The sequence below is a fragment of the Cariama cristata genome, unplaced genomic scaffold, assembly GCF_000690535.1.
Source record: "Cariama cristata isolate BGI_N322 unplaced genomic scaffold, ASM69053v1 scaffold12996, whole genome shotgun sequence".
Taxonomy (NCBI): Eukaryota; Metazoa; Chordata; class Aves; order Cariamiformes; family Cariamidae; genus Cariama; species Cariama cristata.
The window spans coordinates 1-23,523 of record NW_009623863.1 but is presented as its reverse complement, the minus strand read 5'-3'; the positions used below and the strand labels follow the sequence as shown (position 1 = coordinate 23,523).

Sequence of the window (23,523 nt, the reverse complement as noted above, 5' to 3'; positions counted from 1 at the left end):
CTAACAGACATCCGCAGGCCCCTGGGTAATTCCTTGTGGATTCCCTTTCTCTCTGCTGTATCAAACCAGGATGAATGCTGTCCAAAAGCACATTTCAAAGATCTCTGCAATCTTGGCAATCCCATCTCCACTGGCTGGGAGCTGGGAGGGAGGCAGTGCTGGAGCAGTTTTTTCCAGGAGCAGGAGCTCAGCCTGGCGGGCATACCCTGGAGATGCCAAGCACAAGGGCTATGTCCTGTGTCCTGCCTCCCCAGAGGCCTGGCTATCAGACTGCATTTTTTCCATCTCTGGGATGGAGTTAGTGTGCCTGGATTTTTTTTTTCTAAAGAATTACAGAAAAGGGGAAACAGCAGCCAGAAGATGCAGTCCTCCAGGACACCAACATTTCCCTGGAATGGGACAGAAAAATACCTGGTGTTACTCTCGGATACCAGACATCTGCCCCGCTTCTGCTTCCCTGGTGTGATCCCCTGCAGGTGCCAGGCATGGAGCACCACTGAGCCCAGCCTAGGACCACCTAAGGCTCCATTTACTCACAAGTAACAGCATCAGCAGCAAACCCTCCATCCCATGGAAGGCCAAACAGAGCAGCAAAGCAAAGGCCCAAGGCTGTTGGGCAGAGCTGTGTGCAAGCGTCCACCCAGGGCCAGGTTAGCCCCTGGACACAGATCTCGGAGCAACATGGGCGGCTCTGGCACAGGTCTTTGTTGGGAAACAGAGCTGGTGATGCTCAGGACCATGTGGGACTTGCAGCATTCAGATAGGATGCACACCCTGGAAGAGCATCACACCCCAGACACCCGCACACAAGACCGCCTGCCCAGCGCAGCTCAAGAGTGGCCACATCTAGAGCAAACCCCCCAAAAATGCATGTTGTTGATGCTCCACTCTTCAATCCGAGGGATTTCTGGAGGATTTTGGCATAGGTTTCAGTTACGGTGCAAACCAGAGCACGACTGCAGCAGGTCAGAAAGTCACAAAAGCATCCATGCACAGGATCCTGCTGCAAGCAGGGGACCAGGCATAGAGATGGGTGGCACAGGGTCCGGCCGCAGCAGCCAGGGCCACAAAGAGCCTTTCAGGGTGGTCAGCGGTGGCTGGGGCTCAGCCCGGTGATGCGGTACCAGCCCGTGCATGGCCGGCAGCACCGGCACATGGCTCAGCTCTGTGCTTTGTGCCGGCGGCTGAATCGTCTCTGGCAGATGCATCGCCCCTTGTTCTCATCTGCCAGGGCTGAAAGGGACCTTTTCAGGGCCTGGGGACAGTTGCTCACCTCTGCCCAGAGCTCAGGACACCCAGTGCTTGTGGCACCTGGCTGAACCACAGCACCAACACCCGTCACATCTGGGGGGAATGGAGAGAACAGCGCAACTGTAAGGGACCACGTACTGGGGCTCCAGGGGGTACCTGGGCTTGCAGACAAGCTAAAAAACCCCTTGGGCTTCACAGGGGACAGGGGTGAGCAATGGCTTAATGGTTAGAGCCAAGGAGCCTGGGTACCTGCCTACCTCATTCCCACAACCTCCTCCACACAGGAGGGCCGAGCTGATGCACAAGAAGGGCTTTGCTGCATGCTCATCCCAGGAGCTGGGGATGCCCTGCCGGCTCCCCTCTGCATGCAGACGGCAGGTGGCTGGAAGGGTCCCAGGGGTTTCAGTCCAGGACCAGCACCTTAGGGACAGGACAGCCCGTTCTCCCACCCACCCACCACCCCTTGGCTCTCCTGTGGCAGGAGAAAAAAAAGTCTACCAACCTCTTGAGGTGCTCTCGATGTCCCTGCCAGTGGCTCACCTATGCCAGTGCAGGGGTCACCAGCCCCAGCTGTGGTTGCGCCCCCAGCTTTTGGTGTTGAGCACTCAGAGAGCTCAGCCAGGGATGGTCACTGTCCCCCAGGCACAGAAACGATTTTGGATGGCAAACTACAGAAAAGCAAAACCTTTCAAAAGACCCTGTGCACCTGCCTGTGCCATTCTGTCTCCTCTTCAGCAATGAAATGCAGATCGGGCACCCCCAGAGACACAGGGGCATCCCTGTGCCTGCAGTCCCCCCTGGGCCACCAAATCCCCCGTCCTGAACGTGTCACCCTGTGCAGAGGAGCTGGCCTCTCCCCTGTGCCTGCCAGGGCTTCCCACACAGGAGCTGAGAAACAACAGAAGGGTTCAGAAGGAATGGAGGGAGGAGGAGGAAGAGGATGAAGAGGAGGGGTTGCATCCCTGGGGGATGCTGCCTGAGCAGCAGCAGTACCAGCAGGTCTGGTCTGGGCTGAGTTGTGCTGTGCCGTGCCGTGCCAGGGGCTTGGCCCCCTCTCTCCTGCACAGGGCCCTGCTTTCCAGGCATGCCGGTGGTGTTGCTCATCAGAAGTGCTGCTCCACAGCAGGTGAGCTGGAAAAACAGCACCTTGCTCCGTGCTGAGGGATTCAGTGCTACAGAAAACTCCCAAAAGTAACACAGAGAGGCAGAGCTGGCCCACAGCATCAGCAAAGGGAATGCAAATCCATGTCCCCGTGGCGTGGAGGGCAATTCCCTCACCTGCAAAAGCCTCTGCCAAGCATAGCTAAACCCCAGAGAGCAGGCTCGGAGAGGCAGGGAGCAGGGTGGCATCCAGAGGAGCTTCAGGGAAAGCGCTGGTGAGCTGGAGGAAAGCAGTTCCCTCCGCTCCTGCTGCTCCAGCCCCCTGTGCTGCACACCAGCACCCCGCCAGAGGCACATCCACCGGCTGCTGGGGACAGCGGGGACCTCTCAGCAGCGAGAGGCAGCAGCGGGGTCAAGAAGTAGAGGCAGGACAAGGAGGGACGGGGGGAACGTCCTGCCACCAGCGGGACCATTCCCAAGCACAGCAGGTTGAGGGAGAGCAGTGTCAGGGCTGCCAGGAGCATCCCCATCGGAGCAGACCCATCCCTTCCCCGAGTGCTGCCCTTGCCCTGAGCAGGATCACAGGCTCTGCCTGCTGGAGAGAGAAGTAGGCAGGGGTTGTAGGGGTCAATCCAGCGCAGTGGGGCTAAAGACCAGCATCCTCCATCCCCACCCCAGTGGGAGGGAAGAGGCACAGGCAGGGTTGAAATGGGATCCTGGGCCATGGGCAGGGCAGGGGATCCCAGCTGGGGCTGGTCAGGTCCTGATGATCCATCAGGGAGTAAGATCTTTCTCAGTGGTTTTAAACTCATTTCAGATCCAGAGGCAACACAGCAACAATAACCCAAAGCTTCTGCAGAACTGATCTGTAGTTTTTCCTGGTCTCTCCTTCAGACTGGTTACACTTTCAGTCTCATGACAACAAATACCCCAATTTCACCATGCTGTGGATTGGATCCTGGTAAGTGTTCCCACAATACCTCCAAGATCTCATGACAGGCGAAGCAGTGAATACCCGCCCTGTGTTCACAGGTACAACAGAAACCTGCAGCTTTCTGCAGTGGCAATGCCCAGCCCTGGGTGGGCTGGTTCAGATGCACTGGCACCATTCAGACTCCTAAGGCCTGAAAAACTGGCTGGAAGCCTCTGTGGCAACATGTTTTCTCACAAGGTTTATGGTCCGTGCTGCTCTAGGCGAAGTCAGAAATACCACCGCAGTGATTGCTCCAGATATTACCGCATTTTTTATGCTACTGCTCTGACATTCACGGCCGAGGGAGAAATGAGGATGGGAACACTTACACTTCCAACTCCAGCTCTGGCAAGGAGCTTTCTGGGGGTTTGGTGTGCAGGTATTTGGGGAGGGGGAGAGCAAGCTCCTGTTACTTTCCAACTTGCAATTCTGGTTGGAAAATAAAATAAGGTTGTGCCAAGGATGAATACCTGCGCAAGCCCAGGAAGGGGATTTTAGTCTTCTATGTCCTCTTTTCCCTTGGGAAAGGCATGGCCCCTCCTCAGTGCCCAGCCCCATATGCTGATGGAGAGGTAAGCAGTGAGGGGAGCAAATTCCCGAGGGACCAGCAGGTTGAACCTTGTCAGAAATGCAAAGGGAGGACAGGCTGAAGTCCCTGCCGAGGACTGCACGTGTCTGGGGTGGCTGCAGCGAGGCCGTGGTTCCCAGGGCAGAGCTCCTCGGCACCACAGTCAGATCCCAACCGGTTTGTGGGTGGGACGACCGGCTTGCTGTATGGCTGTGAAACTGGAGCACCCCCACTTTTGGAGAGCTCTCTTTCCCCAGGACTCCCGTGGGAGGTGAGGACAGGTCTCCCAAGCTTTTCTGCTAAAGATGTCCTACATCACACATAATTACACAACCTTGTGCTAGGGAAGGGAGGGGAGAAGATGACTGGAGGAGCCTGCAGCCAGGTCCAGTCCCTTTTCCAGTTCATTATGGTGGCAGAGCCCCAGAAAGACACAGAGACTCATTTGTGATCAGGGACAGATGCTGACAAAAAGGCATCTTCGAATAACCACTCAGTAGCAAACAAAACACTGTGTTAGCAAAAATTATTTTAGGATAGCAACCTACATCTTAGCCAGACTCCTCACCCCTGCGCATCCCACAGACCGCAGTGAGCTGCCTTCTGGCTATGGAAGCAGAACAGCCTGATCTGCAGTTTTCCAGGCAGTCCTGAAGTCCTGGGGCCCTTTGGAAAGTAGAAGGTGGTAGATGACTACCTCTGCCTGTCCCTCACTGGTTGCAGGGGAGCTGCAGAATGCCAGCTGTGAGCTGTGCCACTGCATGTCCCTCTCCGTATGATCACGGGTGGAAGTCCCCAGTAACATAGGCCGAGCTGGGATCCCCATGTTTGCCATCGCCACCCTCACCGCTCTGCTGGCAGGGGTGATGGTGAGCCTGCTCCAGGCAGTCAGTCTGTCCGGCTGACGGAGCGTGCGCTACCCTAGCTGACTGCCAAAATTAGGGCACATTCACAGCATCCCCTTCACCCACCACTCAGCGAGGGCTGTGATGCCCAAGTGATGGGTGGTGATGAGCAGGGGGTGGCACTGCCCATGCTACCTGCCGTCCGTGTGATGGGTGCACGGGCTGCTCCCAGCCCTGGCATCTCCTGCTTCTTGCACTCATGCACAGTGAGAAAGAACTTGCTGCTTTGGTGGTACCAGGCCAGCACTTCATCTTGCACAGGGCAGCACCAGTTTAAGTCTGCAGCACCCCATGGCTGCACAACAAGCCCTACATCGCTCTTGGGAAAGAGGGAAGAGAAACTGGTGCTGCGCTCCTGAGTGGTATCTCCCCAGGGAGGTGCCATCAGGTCTTCCACGAATTATGCTTATGATTCCCTTCTGATTTGCTGGGAAGACACTTTCTTTTCAAAGCCATAGTCCACGAAGTGCCAGCAGCTGCACATATGCTTTGCAGCAAGGCCCCTTGTCTTCAGTCCAATCTCGGTACAGACAGGGATTTGACTTTGTCGCTCAGCAACTGAGCCACTCATACATTTAATTGAGTATCTATTTAATTGTTATATTTAATTCAACTGGGGAAGACACCCTGCGCTCGGCTATTTAACGCTGCCTGAAGAGGAGTGGTCCTTTCCTCTTTTCTCTTTCCAGAGCAGTCCTGTTTCCGAACTGCCAGCCCAGGATCGTGTGTCACAGCCAGACTCACAGGGCTGAGACCCGGGAGGGAGCCTGGGCCAGACCTCTGCCATGATGTGGGGGTTGCAGCATGGGCTTGGGACCAGCTCTCCCAAAGCTGTGCGACTTCCTGGCTGTGAAAAGATTTTCTGTTTAACTGGGAAATCCCTGCACTTCATCCAGATAATGTGTCACGCCAAGGTGAAAGGGGGCAACCTAAATGCTGGTCTCAAATGCAGCATTCACCATCCTCATCACTAGGAGCGAAAAATTCTGAAGTGGGTAGGACTTCATTATTTCCTCATTAAGGCTCAGAAGATATAACAGCTGTAGTTAAAATTACCCCATCTCTGCTGCCTCCCACCACACAAGGGAAAGTTATTTTTAACTCCAGGTTGCCCAAGGGGTGCTGCATGGTGGGATCTGTTGCGTCATTGCCAACGGTCTTTGCCTGGCAAGAAATTTGGGAAGAGAGAGCCCTCCTTCCAGCTAGCTAGGATCAGACTAGAGCCCAGGGGGTGGGCACCGCTGCAAACTGACCCCTCTGGGGTCCCCAGCTCCTCCCGAGGGGGCTGAAGCTCCCACTGAGGCAGCTCTGGGAGTGCAGAGGACCAGGTGCCCGGCCAAGTCTTCTTTTGCTATGCTTTTGTTCTTTTTTTGTTTTCAAATAAAGTTGGTGGGCTGAAGCTACTCTAGGAGCTGCAGTGGCACTGTGCAGGCAGGACCTAGAGTGCACTGAGTCGCAAGGACAATCATGCCAAACCAGAGGGGATTAGCTTTTAATGCGCTTCTCAGGGCAAACCCTGAAATTGTGGGATTGCCAAGATCCCAGCAGGAAAACTAGGCAGCTTGCTGCCCTCCTGACCACGAATCAGCTACCAACCTCTCCCAGGGTCAAGAAAACTCACACAGAAACCTAGAACAGCTGTGCTGCACAGGAGCACCCTAGCCATTGCCTCCCCATTGTATGCGGCCACACGGTCCCCTGTGAATCACACTGCAGGGCAGCGGTACCGTCACATCTCCTCCGGCGCTGGAGCGGTGGCACGGCTTCAGAGCTCCCTGTGGGCACCTCATGTGAGAGTTCAGAGGCCTGCAGAAGAGCTGCTGTGTAGACATTAGCACAGTTATCACTGTTCGGCTTCATCTTTCTGGTTGGGAATGAATGTGGTACTGTTAAACGTCTGCTATGTTTGCTCTCAGGGTCTCTGAGCTAAACTGAGGTAACTCGGCTGTGCACTCGCTCTTTTCCGTATCTAACTTCGTCACTGATGTCTGTATCAAAACCCAGCAGCACATGTAAAATTGGAGGCTAGCATCCCAAGTGGAATTACATTATTTTTTTGTGTTACTTAGCATCTTGGGGCTATATTTTTAGACTACAAGAACTTTTCTTGTAGAGGCTTTTCTCTTTCTGCTGTGTTATCTGCAGCAAACATTGTTATCCAGGTGTTTTGCTCTGCCTTGCAAGTTAGTCCCTGTTACCTGCTGGGTCTCTTCTGGTTCATAGCCTTTTTTATTTTGTTTTGTTTTGTCCCAGAGAGAAGTCCACATATTGGAAAATGAGGCAGTACATCCTGCACCACAAGAGGCAACTACCACTGCTGGGACTCTGGAGAAGATGACAAAGGTCTGCAAGCTGGCAGGGTTTTTATTTGGGGTCTGTCAGTGAGCTGTTGTGTGCCTGCCCTGCTCAATCACTGCCATCCCCCTCCCCTCTTCAGAGCTCAGTTTCTCTTCCTGCTCCCTGGGTATAATCCATAATAATCCCTTGTAATCTGTGGGAGTCCGGTATGGATGCAGGTTTAAGAGCTGTGAATACAGAGAGTCCAGGGGTTAGGCATATTTGTCACGAGATGCAGGATACCTCTGGTACTCCTACAGAAGTCTTGCATTATCCAACACGGACATGTAAGACCCAAGACTGCAAATCAGCCTCTGAATGCAGTGTGTATGCATAACAGGCATGAACCTCACCAAATTAAAAAAAAACATCACCAGAGAATATGATATTTTCACCTTAAATATTTAAAAGGTAAAGAGAGGGAGCCTCTGAATTTTGTTACTATTCACATATACATTTATTAAGCCAAAGGAGTCTGATCATATCACAGTATGTTACTATAGCATGTGAGATCCCTTCTTTTTAACTTCATTAATAATGGTTATTTTAATTACTTTTTATTTTTGCCTTTCAAGCTTAAAAAAAATTAACTCTTTCCACATTCCCCATGAGAAACTCTTTTAGTTTGTTTTTTTTTTTTAATTTTATTTTCTTACAGTACAAAACAAATGTTTCTCAGACGTGTAAACAACCATTATGGAAATGAAACTGCTCTTAAAATTAACTTTATTGTTATGGACGTTCTGTTAGATTTATGTCATGTTAGATGTATTTCAGCTCAGTGACTCCTTCAATGGAAGTTACTATTGTCATCATCACCTGCACCGCAACAGTGCCTAGAGGCCTGGTCAGGGTTAAGGCCCTTCTGTGCAAGGTGCTGTACAAATACTTTGGTGTAACTCCGAGGTCCCTGGTAAGAACGGCATTCACTGATGTGGCTATAACCCTCTCTGCTTCCCTCTGCTCAGCAGTGATCCTCACAAACTACAGGAGCTGGCATGAAACTCTTCTCCAGACTAAGTCTGGAGTTGATGTTCAATTACTGTTGAAGAGAAATGTTACTACAGGCCAAACCCGACACCTGCAGTCCTGCGCGTAAAGCTGCTCACACTCATGGGAATGCTCATACGAGTAAGAAACTCCTGTGGGAAAGGTCTGCAGGATTGAGTCCCTGGATCATTGAACTCCTTTGCAAGAAAGCATGCAAGAAAAGCAGACTGGTTCCTTTTCTCTAAGGTTTCATCAGTGTAATTCTGAGAGAAAGGGACAGGGTCAGTTGCTCAGTTTCAGCACCTCCAGCATTTTGAGTTCTGATCCCCAGATTAAAGAAGTCTTTGCTCTGCCTTGGGCTACTGTGACCAGGCCTGGAAAAGTCTGTTGGACACTCTTTGTCATCAGGAGGCAGTGGTTTGCCGTTACAGCATGGAGGACCTCTGTTTTATGGTGTGGAGGCTGCATCCTAGGCAGGAATTGTGAAGATTGTGTTTGGCCACCAGCAGAAATTATTCTGAAAACTTCAGAGTAATTACAGTTTAAATAATTATTATACTTGATATTTGAAGTGAAAAAAAAAAAAAGACATGAAATAAATAGCAAAGAATCAATGTCCCTGCACAAACATAATGTATTCCTGCCTATGAAGCATCCCTTGCAAATTACTGCCCTTTAGGTTATGTTAGATGTTTAAATGAACCCTTTAGAGCTAAAATACAGTACTCTGAAATGAGGTTAGAAAAATTTAAAAAGGACTAATGGGAAGTGTGTACAATGCTCTCTTCAAAACAAATTTCCCACCTGGGTAGCCTAGGAGTGTGAGGCCTCAATAGACATAGAGCCGATCTGAAATGGCAGCAGGCATGTGCGTCATGATCTGCATGCGCAGCCACCAGTAATAATCCATGGGGTGGTAGCGGGTGTAGGGGGTGGTGGAGGTGAGCGCGTGGGCGACGCTTTCGATGACTGGCGAGGTGTCTGTCGAGCCGCTGTTGCAGTACGTCTCCATCTTGCTGACCTGCTCATCAAAGTACTTCCTGCCATAGTCGTTGCGCACTATCTCAGGGAGCTCGTCCCACATTTTGTCGGCTATGGCCTTGATTCGCTCGGGGCTGTACAGGTTGGTGGCAGCTATGAAGTTGCCAGGCTCCACGATGCTGACCATCACCCCCTGGGGCTGCATTTCGTACCGCAGGCAGTCGGAGAAGGCTTCCACGCCAAACTTGGTGATGCAGTACGGAGACCGGGCAGGACTGCCCATCCGACCCATCATGCTACTGATGTTCACCACACGACCTAGGCAGAGGCCAGGCAAAGCACAGCTGAGCTGTGGTACCTGATGCAGGGCTGATATCTGACACACACCACCCAACAGATTCCTGAATGTGCATCTGCCCACCCACTGCACATCTGTAAGGGCTGCCTGGCAGACCTACTCGTGGCTCTATCTGAGCGTTGCTGTCCTATGCAACGACCTTCAGGCAGGAGAAAAAGCCCATCGCTTATGCTCCCTGGCTCATTATACCTGAGGGAACAGGCACATGATGACACACAAAGCTCAGTGCTACGGGGAACACAGAAGAGGTTGGACAGAGCCTGCATGGTGGAAAACAGGATTGTTCAGTAGTGATCAGGGCTGAGCCCAGACAAGAGGAAGCAGCAGCGAAGAAAGCCTCTGGCACCAAGGCTGAGCTTGTTTATTCACAAGTCAAAGGTCACAAAATTCAGGACCCCACTGGTGGCTTATAGAGTCTGCCTCTTAAAAGGGAATGGATAGATCCTGCTCCACAAACAGGCAGAGCAGTCTAAGTCTACTGCACCCTTTTCTGTGTGTCAGCAGGATCATGGCTCCAGGCACAGAGCTGGGGCCTTTCTCCTCTCCAGAAGCTGTACATTTTGGCTGGGGAGAATGCTGGCAGGAGACTGTGGATGCTGCAGTCTAATGAGAGGCTGCCGTTCTCTGTGCTTTCTATCAGTGCTCACTGCTGAGTTGTGTGAGAAAGAGATACTTTGACCACGGAAGTGGATACCCTTCCATGGTGGAAGAAATGCTGCCTGGGCCACATACAGCCCAGGTCTGCAGGACAGAACAACATTGTTAATGTCTGTGGATGCCTCAAGAGTAAAAAATATTTTCATTTAGTCAGGTAGTTGGCCCCACTACAGGAAAGCTTTTGCCCCTTCATGCCAAGACCCATGCAAGCTCCAGATCTGCATTCCTCTGCTGTACAAACCCCACCTCTCCTATGTTACAAGCTCCCAAAGTAACACAGCGTGCAGCTGACAACTTCCCTGCAAGAAGCATGTCATAGTACACTGCTGCTGCCCACCCTGCCAGCACTGGCACAGCTGGTTTTTGGATAGAGGGGAGGATTGCTCCTGGCACTGGAATTTATGGTGAGCTGCAGCTTCCGAACAGGTAAAAGAAGGTATGATGGATTAGATCTTGCTTGGAATATTGCAGGAAAAGGCAGCACAGATGGGAAAGAGAAATAATAACTGGGTTTCAGGACTGCTGCCTTGCTGTGTAACTCAGAGCGGTTAGGAAATCTGTCATTTGTGTGTATGCTGTGGGTCACATTCTGTCTGTAAAGGTATGAAGGTGGCCAATGGTGCCGAGAGAAGCATAACAGACCTTTTGGCCCCTAACACAGCTAGACATGGGACAGGATGAGGGACCTGCTTGAGGGGGTGCCAGTCAGGAGGAGATCACTCACCCTTTGATCTCCGGATGAGCGGGAGAAAAGCCTTGGTGGTTCGCACAGTCCCCCACAGGTTCACTTCAGCTACCTCCATGTAGGTGTCCATGCTGGTGAACTCGACTTCCCCAAATGTGGAGATCCCAGCATTGTTAACCAGCCCCCAGAGCCCTAGAAGACAAAATCAAGCAGAAAGCTTTTGCTATGTGAGACTAATGAGAGCAGCCTGGAAAAGGCCTTGCTAATAGAATTATTGAATAACACAACAGAGCTTTTCATTACGACTCGTAACGATGGAAGCCAGACATAAGAGACTCCAGAGCGAACTACAGTCTCCTAAGCAAATATAACCAGTCAGGATCTGCCTGTACTGCCCAACACTTCAGCCACAAAGTACCGTAAATAAGGCTTCCCAGCAAGTTCTGAGCCATCAGAGAACTTAAGCCTTGTCTAAGCTGTTCTCCTTGCCATTCTCTTTTTATTCATTGTTATTTTTTAAAAGAAGCAAAATACAGTCTCTAAATGCAAATAATAAGAATAGCAAAAACCTTGTAAGAAACAGAAGAGTAATTATTTTAAAGTAAAATTCCTTGTGTCACCATAAGAACTAGAATGTCTGCAATGCTGGGAAGGGGGATGTGGGCATGGGTGGACATGGATAGGCACGCATGTCACGGTCTCTGCCTTTTATTCTGCTGCAACCAAGATGGCAACAACAGAAGCTACCAACTCATTTCACAATGAAAAGAAAGATTAAAAAGGAATTTGGAATAAATTAACTCACTTTATGTAATATTCTAATTGCACAGGAAACAGACTGAGAAAGGTCTGGGATGGCTTCTGTCTGTTGTTTAGAAAAACTCACTGTTACCTGTTGACTGACTGTGTTCAGATCTGTGTTCTCACAAGCAGCCCAGAAAAGGCAACTTCATCCTGGCCTGTGCTTGAGAACACAGGGCTAGAAAACTTAATTTATATAAAGATCCACATATAAAAATTAAATATAAAGAAAAGTAAAAGAAATAGGTTTATGCAAAATCCAAAATAAAACATTACTGGTTGTTCTGCTTTTAAACAACCTTCATGTGTTGAAGTGTGGATGTTCTTTAGGGGAAAAATGTAAAGGGTGGAAAGGTTTCAGGAATGCATAAGCAACTGGGATTTTCACAGTACTGGAGCAGAATTTGCTGTCATCACCTCAGCAGAATGAGGTAGGCAGGCAAAGAAAGTCAGTTACAGCTACCCCCTGAACTCGGAAATCTATAATATATGGTAATATCTGCAATGGCATTAATGGTACTCAGCTGGTTTCATGGGAAATCCTTTGGAAAACCTCTCTATTTCCTTTGCTGTTTGAAAGTTTGGGGGAGACATTCCCGTTGCTAATCCCCAATCTTTGGGCACTGGCCAGGTTTTACAACATAAAAGAAGTCACAATAAACTTCATGGCACAGGAATAAAGCACTAACATCAGGACTTTGAACACCACTCTGATTTCTGCTAATGTCCCTATAGGAGCTAGCGGATAAAAAAGCAGTTTTCTTTGTAGATACTGTCTTAAGTGGGAAGCTGCTTTCTGATATGGCACAACATTTAAACAGGCCATTTGCTCTGCGCTGCTGCTCCTCAAAGCTTTGTGCCCTTCAATCCCCCGCTCAGCTTTTGAAATGTGCCCTGAAAATGCTCTCAGAGCCCAGCTGAGGGAGCTCCTGCCACCTTTGTGACCTTCGAGCCCATCGCACGCACCTACCTTTCTCTGGGTCCTCCAGGCTGCTATTCACGTGCTCCACTGCTCGGTCCACTTCTTTGCTGTCACAGACGTTGAGCTGGACAGTTCTCATTCGATCACTGTTCATGTCGTCCAGATCCTTGGAGCCACCATCTCCCTTGTCCTAGAGGGGAAGAAAGCATTGGTTTCAATCTGGCCAAAGAGCTTGTATAGAATACCAAATGCATAGCAACCATCAAATCAAGCAAAAGAGAGTGCACAGGGCAGTCACAGAATAAACAGGACAGTCCTGCAGCTCTAAGAAGAAGGGGAACAGACAGGGCTGCTCCTGCAGAACACCATTCCTTGAGCACCTCCATCTGACCATAAGCCCTGCCACCAATCAGCTGGTACAAACTGCTTCGACCATCAAGAAAGCAGCCAGAGCTGTATTTGCCCCAGGAAGGGAACTCCTGCCCAGTACAAGCTCCTGAGATCACACTATGCCCCAGTGCCACAGTGGTGGGAATGTGGTGCCATCCTCACTGTGGCTTGCATAAGGGGCACAGCAAATAGCTTGGCGGGGGTATGGAATAAAATGGCTGGTGAGTGGCTGCACTTGTATGTTGCACGTGCTTCTCAGTCACGTTGCCAGCTCTGGGAACGACAGTCCTAGAAGAGGGACTGCCTGCCCACTGCTCTCTCCCTTCAGCTGATCTACACACATAGCTCCCACTGCCTGGAAACCTACCTACTGCCTCCAACAGACTCCTACAGAGTCCCATCATCAACTGCCTGGCCAGCTTGCCTGCTAGCAATTACCCCCAGTGTCTTTTCCAGCAACTTGTTCTCTTCTCTGCCTCCCCACATTGTGAGCTTTTTCTCACTCCCATTTCCCATCTCCACTCCTTTTTTCTCAGCTCAGAAAAACAGATTCCCCCAGTATACACATATCTGCTCACAGCCCAGCCAATTAACTGCAGCCAACCCCTGAGATACCTTTCACATGGGCCAGACGCTGCTAGCAACAAGGCTCCCATGCCCAGAGCTCGTCCCATCACAGCGGTGAAGCCTGGCTATGGTGCTTCCAGGACACAGACATGGCATATTAATATGAGTTTGGGACTATCCCTGAATTGCTCCTATGGTTATAAGCTACTGGACTGTGCTGGCCACTCCTGGGTGCTTTTGTAGAGGATGGTGAGGTCCAGCTCTGAAAATAATCACTTTTTGGGAACATCCCTGTCTTTACTGTAAGAAACGCCCTCTGTCCCCTCAATATCATCTCTCACTAGAAGTCTTTTACTTGCCATTAACAGGCTAGACATGGAGCGTGTCCCACAGGATCATCTGGCAGCTGCTCAGCTCTTCTTCCCCCACCACTCAACCCTCCAGGTAGCCCTGCTCGCTATGTCAGCAACAGCAGCCAACCATCCAAGTGTTCTTCGCTCCTGATAGATGAGGCTTCTTTGGATAGAGAGCTTTTTCTTCCTCTGACCTGGAACAGGCCAGTTCTTCCTAGCAGGGCTGTCTCCTGATTGCTGAATGACATTAGATTGTTCTAAACACCTCAAGCCACAGGCGCTGCCTGTCAGAGACTGCTAGCTGTCAGTTGTCAATGAGACGGTGCTTGTCTCTGCAGTCTGAACCCAGGCTGCTCATCTGCACCCCCGAGTGAGAGTTCCCTTCAGACACCACACTTTAGATACCACACAAAGGTGGCCATATGTCCCCCTGTCTCTGTGCCACCTGTCTTCCAAAAAACCTTCCCCTGGCTCCTCTCATTCCTGGGCTTATCCACTGTGCTCACAGACAGTTCGCTAACGTAAGTAGCTGACATCTCCTCTGTCATCTTCTCCACGCTTCCTTATTCCACCACAGACTGTTAATACCAGTTAGTGTTTGTCCTTAAGAGAAGGCGCCTACTGCAGTCTCTTCACACAGAAGCATATTGCATACAAAATGGAGCAGTTAAAGTCCCATGCACAGCTTAGTGGTGGTTGTTTTTACGGTGACTGAAAATAAGAGTTTTGTGCTAAGTTTGCCGCTCACTCAAAAGCACGGTGATGCCGAAGCCAGCGCGTATGGCAAAGCACTGAAAAGCGTACAAGAGGCACACGTGGGAATGCCAATAGGGAATCAGCAAACGCAGGCATGCAAGTCCCTTGAAAACAGCAGATACGGCTGAAGGTAAGAGGAAGAACAACAAGGTGTTTCATTCCCCGATCCCAGGTCTGCGAGGTGTTACAAAATCTCTGGGCCACAGCAACACACCAGCCTCATAGGCCTCATAAGCTCTACTGGGACCTCCACAGCATCCTCTTCTTCCTCCCTTACAGGGCTGGCTCAGCAAGCCAACATCCAACCTGCCCCCCAACCCATGTGTGGCTGGGTGCTTGGACAAGGACCCTTGAGGCTGGGATCCTGGCCAAGGGTTGGTCTCTGGGCATTAACCCAGACCCACAGGGCCATTCCCGTGGCTCTTCAGAAAGGGTGGTGGGTTGTGGTGAAGTCAGGCACCCTGTGATTGTGTCATGCTCTCCTGGCACGGGATGCAGCCTGTCCCACAACCCCCAGGCCCATACGCAGCAGTGGAAGGACCTTCTCATGCTACACCAAGAGACAAGTACATCTCTGCTGTCAGCCCCAGGATCCACTGTCCCCATAGCAAGAGGACCCAGCTCTTGCATACTGAAAAAGCACACCACTGTCTCATCTTGCTCTTTCCATCACTGCCCTCTGGGGCCCATGGACTTCAGCTTTTATCTTTATCAGTGTGTCCATGAAGTGGTATGTAACACCTTGTGGCTGTGAGCACTGTTGTTGAGCCCTACAGTAACTGGCCTGCATGCTGCCTTGCTCAGATAACCTCTGCCTTCTCATCCCCCTGCAAGCCCCAACAGGCCTGAGCACACAAAGCCAAGCAAACAGGGGTTCCACCACACTCCTGACAGCCGTGACAAACATCACATATGTCCACTGGTAACAGATACTGATGGAAAAATACCTTCTTCATCTTGTGTCAGCTGGTTCCTCCAGCTATTAACCAAAAAGGAAAAAATAAGACAGCTGCAGTGGGATCGTTCATTGGATCCAGTCTACCACTGTGTTTTGGCAATGAAGCATCAGCACAACTCTCACATGAATATATTTACCAGTGAAAATGTTAGGAAGAAACTGTGTGTGAAATAGGACACTGTTAGCACAGATCCACCCTTAGGCTCCGCTCATGTTAGTCATGATTCCAAACACCTCTCTCAGATTTCCTGCAGTAAAAATACAGTCAGGCGCTCAGGATTGCTCTATGAAGAGTCAGCACTGCACACACTTTTAATCTGCAATAAGGATGTGACGTTCCTAAGAACAGTGCACATCCTGAGGTCACAACAGCTTCCCAAGCTGGACTATGCTTCTGATGTGCAGGTGTGCTGTGAAAAACAGTCCCATGAAAATAATACTGCAGTTTCATAGTCATTTCCTCTCTGCCAGCGCTAGGTCAAATATACCCAAGCACAAGATGCTGCTTCTTATTTCTACCTCCACTTCCATCTAAAAACACACCAGGCTTCTTCCGCCCCTAAAATCAGCACCAGCAATAATTACACTCTGATCAGAATTCTGCTTATGGTTTCACTAGTGAAACCTGTGGCACAACGAGAAATTAGCTCAGTCTCCTGGAGTTGTTTTAGTTCTACAGAGCAGTTCTACATAAAGTATGTGGCCTGAAGACACATAGGAGGCCAACCTGTTAACCAAGGAGCTTTGGCATTTTACAGTGTTTTTCTGACGACAGCTGCTGTTACCAGTCTTTCCATAGTCGCACAGATTTTGGAAGATGAGATGTGGGTCCAGCTAAAGAAGCAATATTTAATTACACAGTGACAGAGCAAAGCTTTCTGCTGATTTTTGGCGAGGAAATAAATATGGATCAAAGCCTAAAAGAGTTCTGGCATGCTGCTGCATGTCAGCTTATGCTAAAATTGTCAGAGGCCAAGATTTTCCACTAACATGCATTCAGTAAAATGAGTACTGGAGACATCAAAATGGAAGGGATGTTTCAGTGACAGTTAAAGACGTGCTCACTGAAAATTAGGTCTTTCTGGCAGCTCAGACAGAGGAAGTGAAACCCAGAAGTAACTTTGCAGCTGTGAAATTTTTGGCTCCTGTCAACATAGAGGCAGACTATTATTCTAAACAGTGGTTTTTCAGCCTACAACGTTCTCATATTCTCTAATGATGATCTTTAGTTACAAAAGCTGAGTAGAAACATCTGCCAAAAAAGTACTCATCTACCCTCTCTCTTCTTGACACCTTTCGGAAAGCAGCAGTTTGTAAGAAATGTCTCGTTCTGCTGTGAAGCCTGTAGAGGGAGCCCAGGTTAACAAATAAACCCTTGACTCAAAGCTGAGACACCATAAGGCACAGAGCTATTGAAACACAAACTTCTCTTTTAAAAAAATGCAGCAGAAAGAAACTAGTAATTTAAACAAAACTTAGTAATATGGACAAATTAACAGCAGAAAGTATTGATAACATTAAAAGGCACGTGGCAAATTCCCTTTAAATAATGTAACTATTCAAGATACATTTATAGTGATGAGTGAGCTAAAATATTAGGATCAAAGTAACTGACCCACCCGAGGATAGCCTGAGGAGCAAGTTTGTTTCTGTTGGGAAATGGCCATGCAGCTAAAAAAGTGCAGTGCTTCATAAGGAGAGAGAGGATAAAGCTCTCCTATTCTCCATGACCAGGCATCTCTGACTGCTATACAGAGCGCTCCTGGAGAGTGTATCAAGACTGCGTCACTAAGCTATTTGTGGCCTGATTCTGCTCTCATTTGCACTAGTGGAACTCCATCGCCTTCACAGTGATTTCAGGAGACCCTCAAAACACACTGAGGCACGGCTGTACCCATGAATATAGAAAAATATGCTCATACCACATGCCATACTGGTGGCTTGGTGTATGTCACAATTAATCAAAATAAACCCTGTGTAAATATGTATAGTCTGAGAGCAGGGCCAAAGATCCAGACTCAACCTGATCCCAAAATTTGCTTATGGATAAGCCTTTAAAATTAGATTTGGGCTTCCAGTCCATCACATATGGAACAGACCACAATGGTGCGATTCAAATAAGAACCTCCCTAGATACAGTTCAGTCCTGGTTCCGGTCTAGACCAGGCTATGTTTTATGAAATTCAAGCACCCATGTCTTTCCCTTTGGGCTACCAACTACCCTCTCTCTCCTTGGCAGAAAGCTGTGGAGAGGGAAGACTGGATTTCCTACGTGCCTGTGCATGTGCATGTGCCAGAGGTGAAGAATAGTTTTTGTTTTCCCTACCTTTTGCAGGCAGCCAGCGTAAACAATGAAGCCTTTGGCATGTAGGTGCTTGGCCAAGGCAAATCCAAACCCTGAGTCACAACCTGTTATAAGCACAGCTCTGCTGCCAATCTGCAAAACAAAACAGAACAAAACGCACTGGACTTGAATATCTGAAATCAGTGATTTGCAGTGCATAAAACCATGTCCTTGGCCAGAAGCAGTCCATTCCAGGGACGTTCTCTACACTCCTTGCCAGCTACTGCCACCCAGTGCCTCCTGAAGATAGGAAATGAAGGTTTCACACTCCAGTGAGGCAGGATCGCTGTCCTCCCAACACAAAGAGAAGTTTGGCACCTCTGGCAACAGGCTGCCAAGGCAAAGAGACCAAGCAAACCACCGTTCTCTGGCAGTTAACATACATCTTGAAATCTGAAAATATACCAGACAGTTCCCAAGACATGTTTTCCCTTCAGTATGAGTTTTTCCTGTATGTTCAAAGCAGGCAGGAGTCCACTCTTCTGTGCCATGCAGCTCATAGGGCATGGGGAAGATAGCTTGACTGAAGAAAGGATATGGGTTAACCTTAGTGACGGCTCACTCATCTTTCTCTCTCTAGCATGTAAACCCTCTACTGCTGGGTTTAAAAGCTAAGCAGAATCAAGTGGGTTTAATATTTGAAATTAAGACTAGTTGGTCATCAGTCTGTTTGTTTGTTTGTTTTTTGGTCTTCTTATTTTTCCCACTTACAATTTAAATAGAATTATACTTCCTTCCTTCTCTAAACCCCCTTTTCTAACCCAAAGAGAGGCAGCACTGAAGTGACATGTTAGAAACTGCATGGTGTGTCAGACATTCTAGCAGCAACAAGTGCACATTCAGCAAGGTGCTGCTGTGGGTGGGATTAGGTAACAATACTTGCAATTCATTCCAGCTCATCTCTTAATAAACTAGAAATTTGGCTTTCCCCAGCATACAGAGGGACTGATGATGGTCATGCTGGAAGCCCAGCAGTGATGCAAGGGCCATATCTGAATTCCTCTGAGACTCCTGTCGCAGGGTTACGGAGCAAGATGTGCATGCTCTAGCACTGCTACAGTGCTAAGTTCTGCGCCACAAGACAGGCAAGAGGGCAATACGTCCCCCTTCCTTTTGCCTGGCACTGTTTGTTGCAAGCTAGTACCTTCAAGGAGAGGGCTGTCAAAGAAGAGGGCCACTCTCCAGACCAAGAGGTGAGGACACACTGATCTATTTACATCTCTTTACACAACCATACTCCAGAAAGAGTGCTTTATTAAGAATTTGTCATGCAAATTGCCTCCACTCTAAGGTGGAAGATTTCATCTGCTGAGTGAGTTCCAAAAATAGAAAAAAACTCACTAGTCTGATTGTTTATTTCCATCCTTAGCAGCATGTACCACGCTACGTCAATGGAAGCTCTGGGCTAGGAAAGAATTTGGAGTATGTCGGAGAGGTCAGCTTGGAGTCTTTCTGGCAAATTGGAAAGCAGAATTTGGTCACCAGGCTTCGGGGATTTTAAAACCCCAGCTCAGCAGAACTAGTTCCTGGAAACCACAATCACGCTTACCTGATCCACTTCACTTGCATAAGAGCGGCTGCCACATGGGGACAAGAGAGGGAAGCAAAATCTTTGTAAAGGCCTGTTAAAAAAAAAACACAAAAAAACAACAGAACAATCAGGTATGGAATTGTTTATTGTTTATTGCACCCTGGTGCAGCATACACATGAAAAGGAATGTAGTGTTGCCTATATACATGATGTAGACTGTCATGTGAGAAGACAGAATCCAGTCTACAGTCCTCCTTAGTCTGAGCCTATGTGTTTCCTACAGTATGAAATACTTGTTTCTCCAAAGACCTTGATGCTATTTCCAGCTGCAGAAGCTGTCTGGATATTACCAAGAATTCTAAAATAGCTCCTAGTCTGGAGGCACAGAGCTGCTTCCACTCGCAAAATGGGCAGTACAGTGTTTCCATTTCCAACAGCAACAACACTCTCAATTAAGAGTTGCACAAAGCTGAGGTAGGGGAAGTTATTCACGTCTGATGAAAGTATTCTGCTGTGGCATTGTCTCTGATACCCGGTCTAAGGCTAAATTTGCTTGGATCTATCTCACTGCTTTTACACACAGCCCCACCTTTCTGTCATCTTGGATGACACTTCTTCCTCTGCAATGTTTACCCATTAGATACTCTCAGATTTTATATCCTCTCTTTGCAACTGTTTAAGCTAAGAGACACTATGGCTTTGAGCAATACCTGTCATGCAGATCTGAAGCTCCTCTGCATAGTATGTCTGACTTCCAGGACGATAAACCATGTTTACAAAGACAGAGCAAAGCAAAGCAACAATGCCTTCCAGGGAGTGAGATTCTATTTAGAAAAGCTATGCTACTAGTAGCATCACACTGTCTTAGGTCTTGCCATCATTCATCAAAACTGGGCCTAGACAACACACCGGAGTGACCCTAGCCTCTGTCCTTGCCAGCCACCTCTCTGGACTATATCAGTTTTTTCATTTTTGCTTTGGGCACTGACATTGCCCTTCCAGAGCCTTCTGGCCTTCCCCTAGACTTGCTGTACTTTATCTTCCCTCTGGCCTCTCTAACAACATCTATCCTTCAGCAGAGCTTATCCTCCACGCCGCTCTTCTGTCTTCTAATTGAATTTGCATAATCATTCACAATTATCTCCTGTTCGGACATTACAGGCACTCCCAGAGTGACCTGTGCTACACTGAACAGCACTCTGCAGACACTCTGGCCTCTGAGCTGCGTCTTGGGAAACAAGGCTAGAAGAAGGGTTTGCTAGGGCAGAAGCTTTGAAGCAGATGGGAAAGGAGCTGATTTATATTCAGGCAATGCTGTCCGCTCACCTTCCTGCAACAGTTTAGCTCTTTTTCTAACTTTAAGTGTCACAAGCCCAATCAGCTCTTGAAATAGCCACAGCCAATTTAATTGCTGCAAAGGTCAGTCCCCAGGCAAAGTCTACCCTAACATCACTGACCTGCAATCCTGGCTTGGAACTTGTAACTCAACCATAAGGTTCTTGGGGTGTCTCAAAGTGCCCAGAAATGTTCATACCATTTCTTCTAGTTGCATGAACTTGATTTTTATTTTTCAGTGTCATGTCTGGTCCTGTTATTTCACTGCAGAGCACTGATTTGCTGCACTCTATTCACAATAACTTGTAGAGAATAACTACTTGACTTTCTGCCTACCTTGACCTGAAGGCAAGGGCATAAAATAGATGCCGGCTGCTGATCAGCAGGCATGTTATCAGAGGAAAGAGCTACGAAGTGTATGCGATGTTAGCCCCCACACAGTACACTAATGTACCATGAGCCATTTTTGTCATTCTGCATGACTGAATTCTAGAGACCACAACTGAGATGTTTAAAATGAGCAGATGGTCCTTGAATTGAATCTGTGCTTGTAAGCATGCATTCGCTTTTGTTCAGTTACACCAAAAAAGGCAGTCCTCAGCTTGAAGAGTCAAGTATATAAATGCTACCTCAATGCATTAAGATACCGGAATAGTGACAACACTGCCTTTCAGATGAACAGTTGGATTTCCACTTTGGGTTTAACAGCTTGTGGGTACTTCAAAAAATGCAACACATTTTTGCCCTAAGTATAAGAGACATAAAGCATAAATACACAGTAAGCAAAACAAAAAAAAGAAGAAAAAAAAATACCCTGAAAATTCTTCTCTTGAGTCAGTAAAGCATTAATTTGTATTTTTAAGGCCACAGCAGATTCCTATCGGTGCAGTTTTGTTGTGTGTGGAGTAAATAGGAGACAAAAGGCCTATGTCTGTTTGCATAGGAAATCTCTAACAGCTTAGCTATCTCTGGTCTCTACAACTCCCCGTTACGGGAGCCATCCTTGACCCTTGACGGCGATGGTGCTGGACACCACTATCAACACCAGCAGAACAACACTGGAGGTGGCAGTTCTTGCTTAGCAGACCAACCCACTTGCTCTGAATTTGGACTAGTACAGTTTCCATCATATATCAATATAAAAGGTATTTTTTTCAGAGCTAAGAATTAGAATTAGACAGGCAATTTTCTGTTCATGTTCATAAAAAAACAGCTTCGTTACTCAGCCCACCTCCACTTCTCACTAAAACCCTCCCTCTCAACTTTCTCTCTCCTTGCATGTGACTCATTGCCTCTTTAATGAAGTCCCTAGAAATATACGACAGTTTCTTGCACTGCAGCAAGGCCTACTTGCTGATATACAGGAATAAATCCTTGCCTGATGCTGAATTAATGCTCTATTCAACACCGTTTTTACTGCAGGTGATTGTCCAAGTGTAAAAAAAAAAAACCATGCTGCCAACCCCTCCTTGCATATGGAGTCCATCTCCTCTCTGTTCAGCTCAGTGACTGCGCACTGGCACAGGTTGCCCAGCCAGGTTGTGGAGTCTCCCTCCTTGAAGATATTCAAAAGCTGTCTGGACACAGTCCTGGGCAACCAGCTCTAGGTGGCCCTGCTTGAGCAGGGGGGTTGGACCAGACAACCTCCAGAGGTCCCTTCCAACCTCAGCCATCTTGAGAGTCGGTAAATGAACTGTCCCACCGAAATCAAATGAGCCCTTGATGTGTGCTTCACTCAAGATCTCACTCTTTCTTCTTCTCCACCAAGTTACTTACCTGAAACCATTCCCTGGGTCCTTGAAATTCAGGGCTTTAACAGAGAAGTTCAGGAGAGGCCGGGACAGCTTAGTAGCCAACATGCTTTCAATTAACACACTCTACCAACAGCAAGACAGTTCTCCCTTAGCTCTGCAATACAAGACAGCACCTCTGTTTTAGTTGCTCAATTATTTTGTAAGTCATGCTGACGCCATGTATTTCAACATGAAAATAAAGTCCAAAGGAACTCCTCTTTCCCCCCTGCAGTCCCTCACACTGAGATAAACCGCTGAACCTTCAACCACCTCAAGATGCTTTTAAATAAGGAAAAAGATCATAAGTAAACTGACAAGCAGGGAGACGTTTAAAGAAAATGTCAATTTCTCCTTCTTTAATGCATATTTAACTGTATTCTCTGAAACAGCTACAAATTAAGGTACTTACATGGAATATATTATTTCAAGTGAGCTATATGAAATAATTTTAAACTAAAATATAAGGTCAAGTCACAGGTGATGTTGTGTTACATGTTCCCAAAGCAATCCTCAGGCTTTACAGGTAGTACAGCCATACAGTTAAAAATACATTTCTTCATAATTAAGTAGCTGGTGATGCTGGACTATGCACAAGTAATCACCATTAAACTCACTATGAGATGAAAACAGCTGAAGAACAAGACTGAAGTACAGAAAGTTAATTTCAATCGTATTCATCTTGGATAAAACCAATCCAGCGCACAAAAAACATCTCCCCAGCTTAAGGCACAGCCTCTTTTATTAAAGCAGAAAAACGGTATCTAATTGTTAGGGCTTATTTGCACCTCTGCCAAAGGCTGGGCTGCTGCTGCGGTAGCTTCAGGGCCTGCTGGGAAACAGGCCTCGTAGTGGGATTACCACAGAAAGAGCCGCGGTGGGGCACCAGGCTCGGAAGGGAGCGGTCTAGGATCAGGAGGACCAGCTGGCTCCCGTAATCCTCAGAAATTCGAGGCTTTTGATCAAATTC

The 23,523-nt window shown here is 48.2% G+C and overlaps 1 protein-coding gene across 1 annotated transcript; it reads right to left on the bottom strand.

The window, feature by feature from the left end:
- Positions 1-8,224: 8,224 nt before the first annotated feature.
- Positions 8,225-22,676, bottom strand: BDH1 (3-hydroxybutyrate dehydrogenase, type 1). Its single transcript, XM_009702935.1, has 6 exons — positions 22,540-22,676; positions 19,447-19,519; positions 17,880-17,990; positions 12,578-12,719; positions 10,846-10,998; positions 8,225-9,424 (listed from the first exon to the last, which is right to left on the bottom strand). The coding sequence occupies exons 1-6, from the start codon at positions 22,620-22,622 to the stop codon at positions 8,955-8,957; spliced, it is 1,032 nt and encodes a 343-aa protein (XP_009701237.1). The 5' UTR covers positions 22,623-22,676; the 3' UTR covers positions 8,225-8,954.
- Between the last annotated feature and the right edge of the window lie 847 nt (positions 22,677-23,523).

Coding starts and splice junctions, on each gene's coding strand:
- BDH1 (XM_009702935.1), bottom strand. CDS start 22,622: ATGTTGGCTACTAAGCTGTCCCGGCCTCTCCTGAACTTCTCTGTTAAA. Junction 19,520..22,539: donor GACCCAGGGAATGGTTTCAG/GTAAGTAACTTG, acceptor TTTTTTTAACAG/GCCTTTACAAAGATTTTGCT. Junction 9,425..10,845: donor GCTCATCCGGAGATCAAAGG/GTGAGTGATCTC, acceptor GCCTCTGCCTAG/GTCGTGTGGTGAACATCAGT.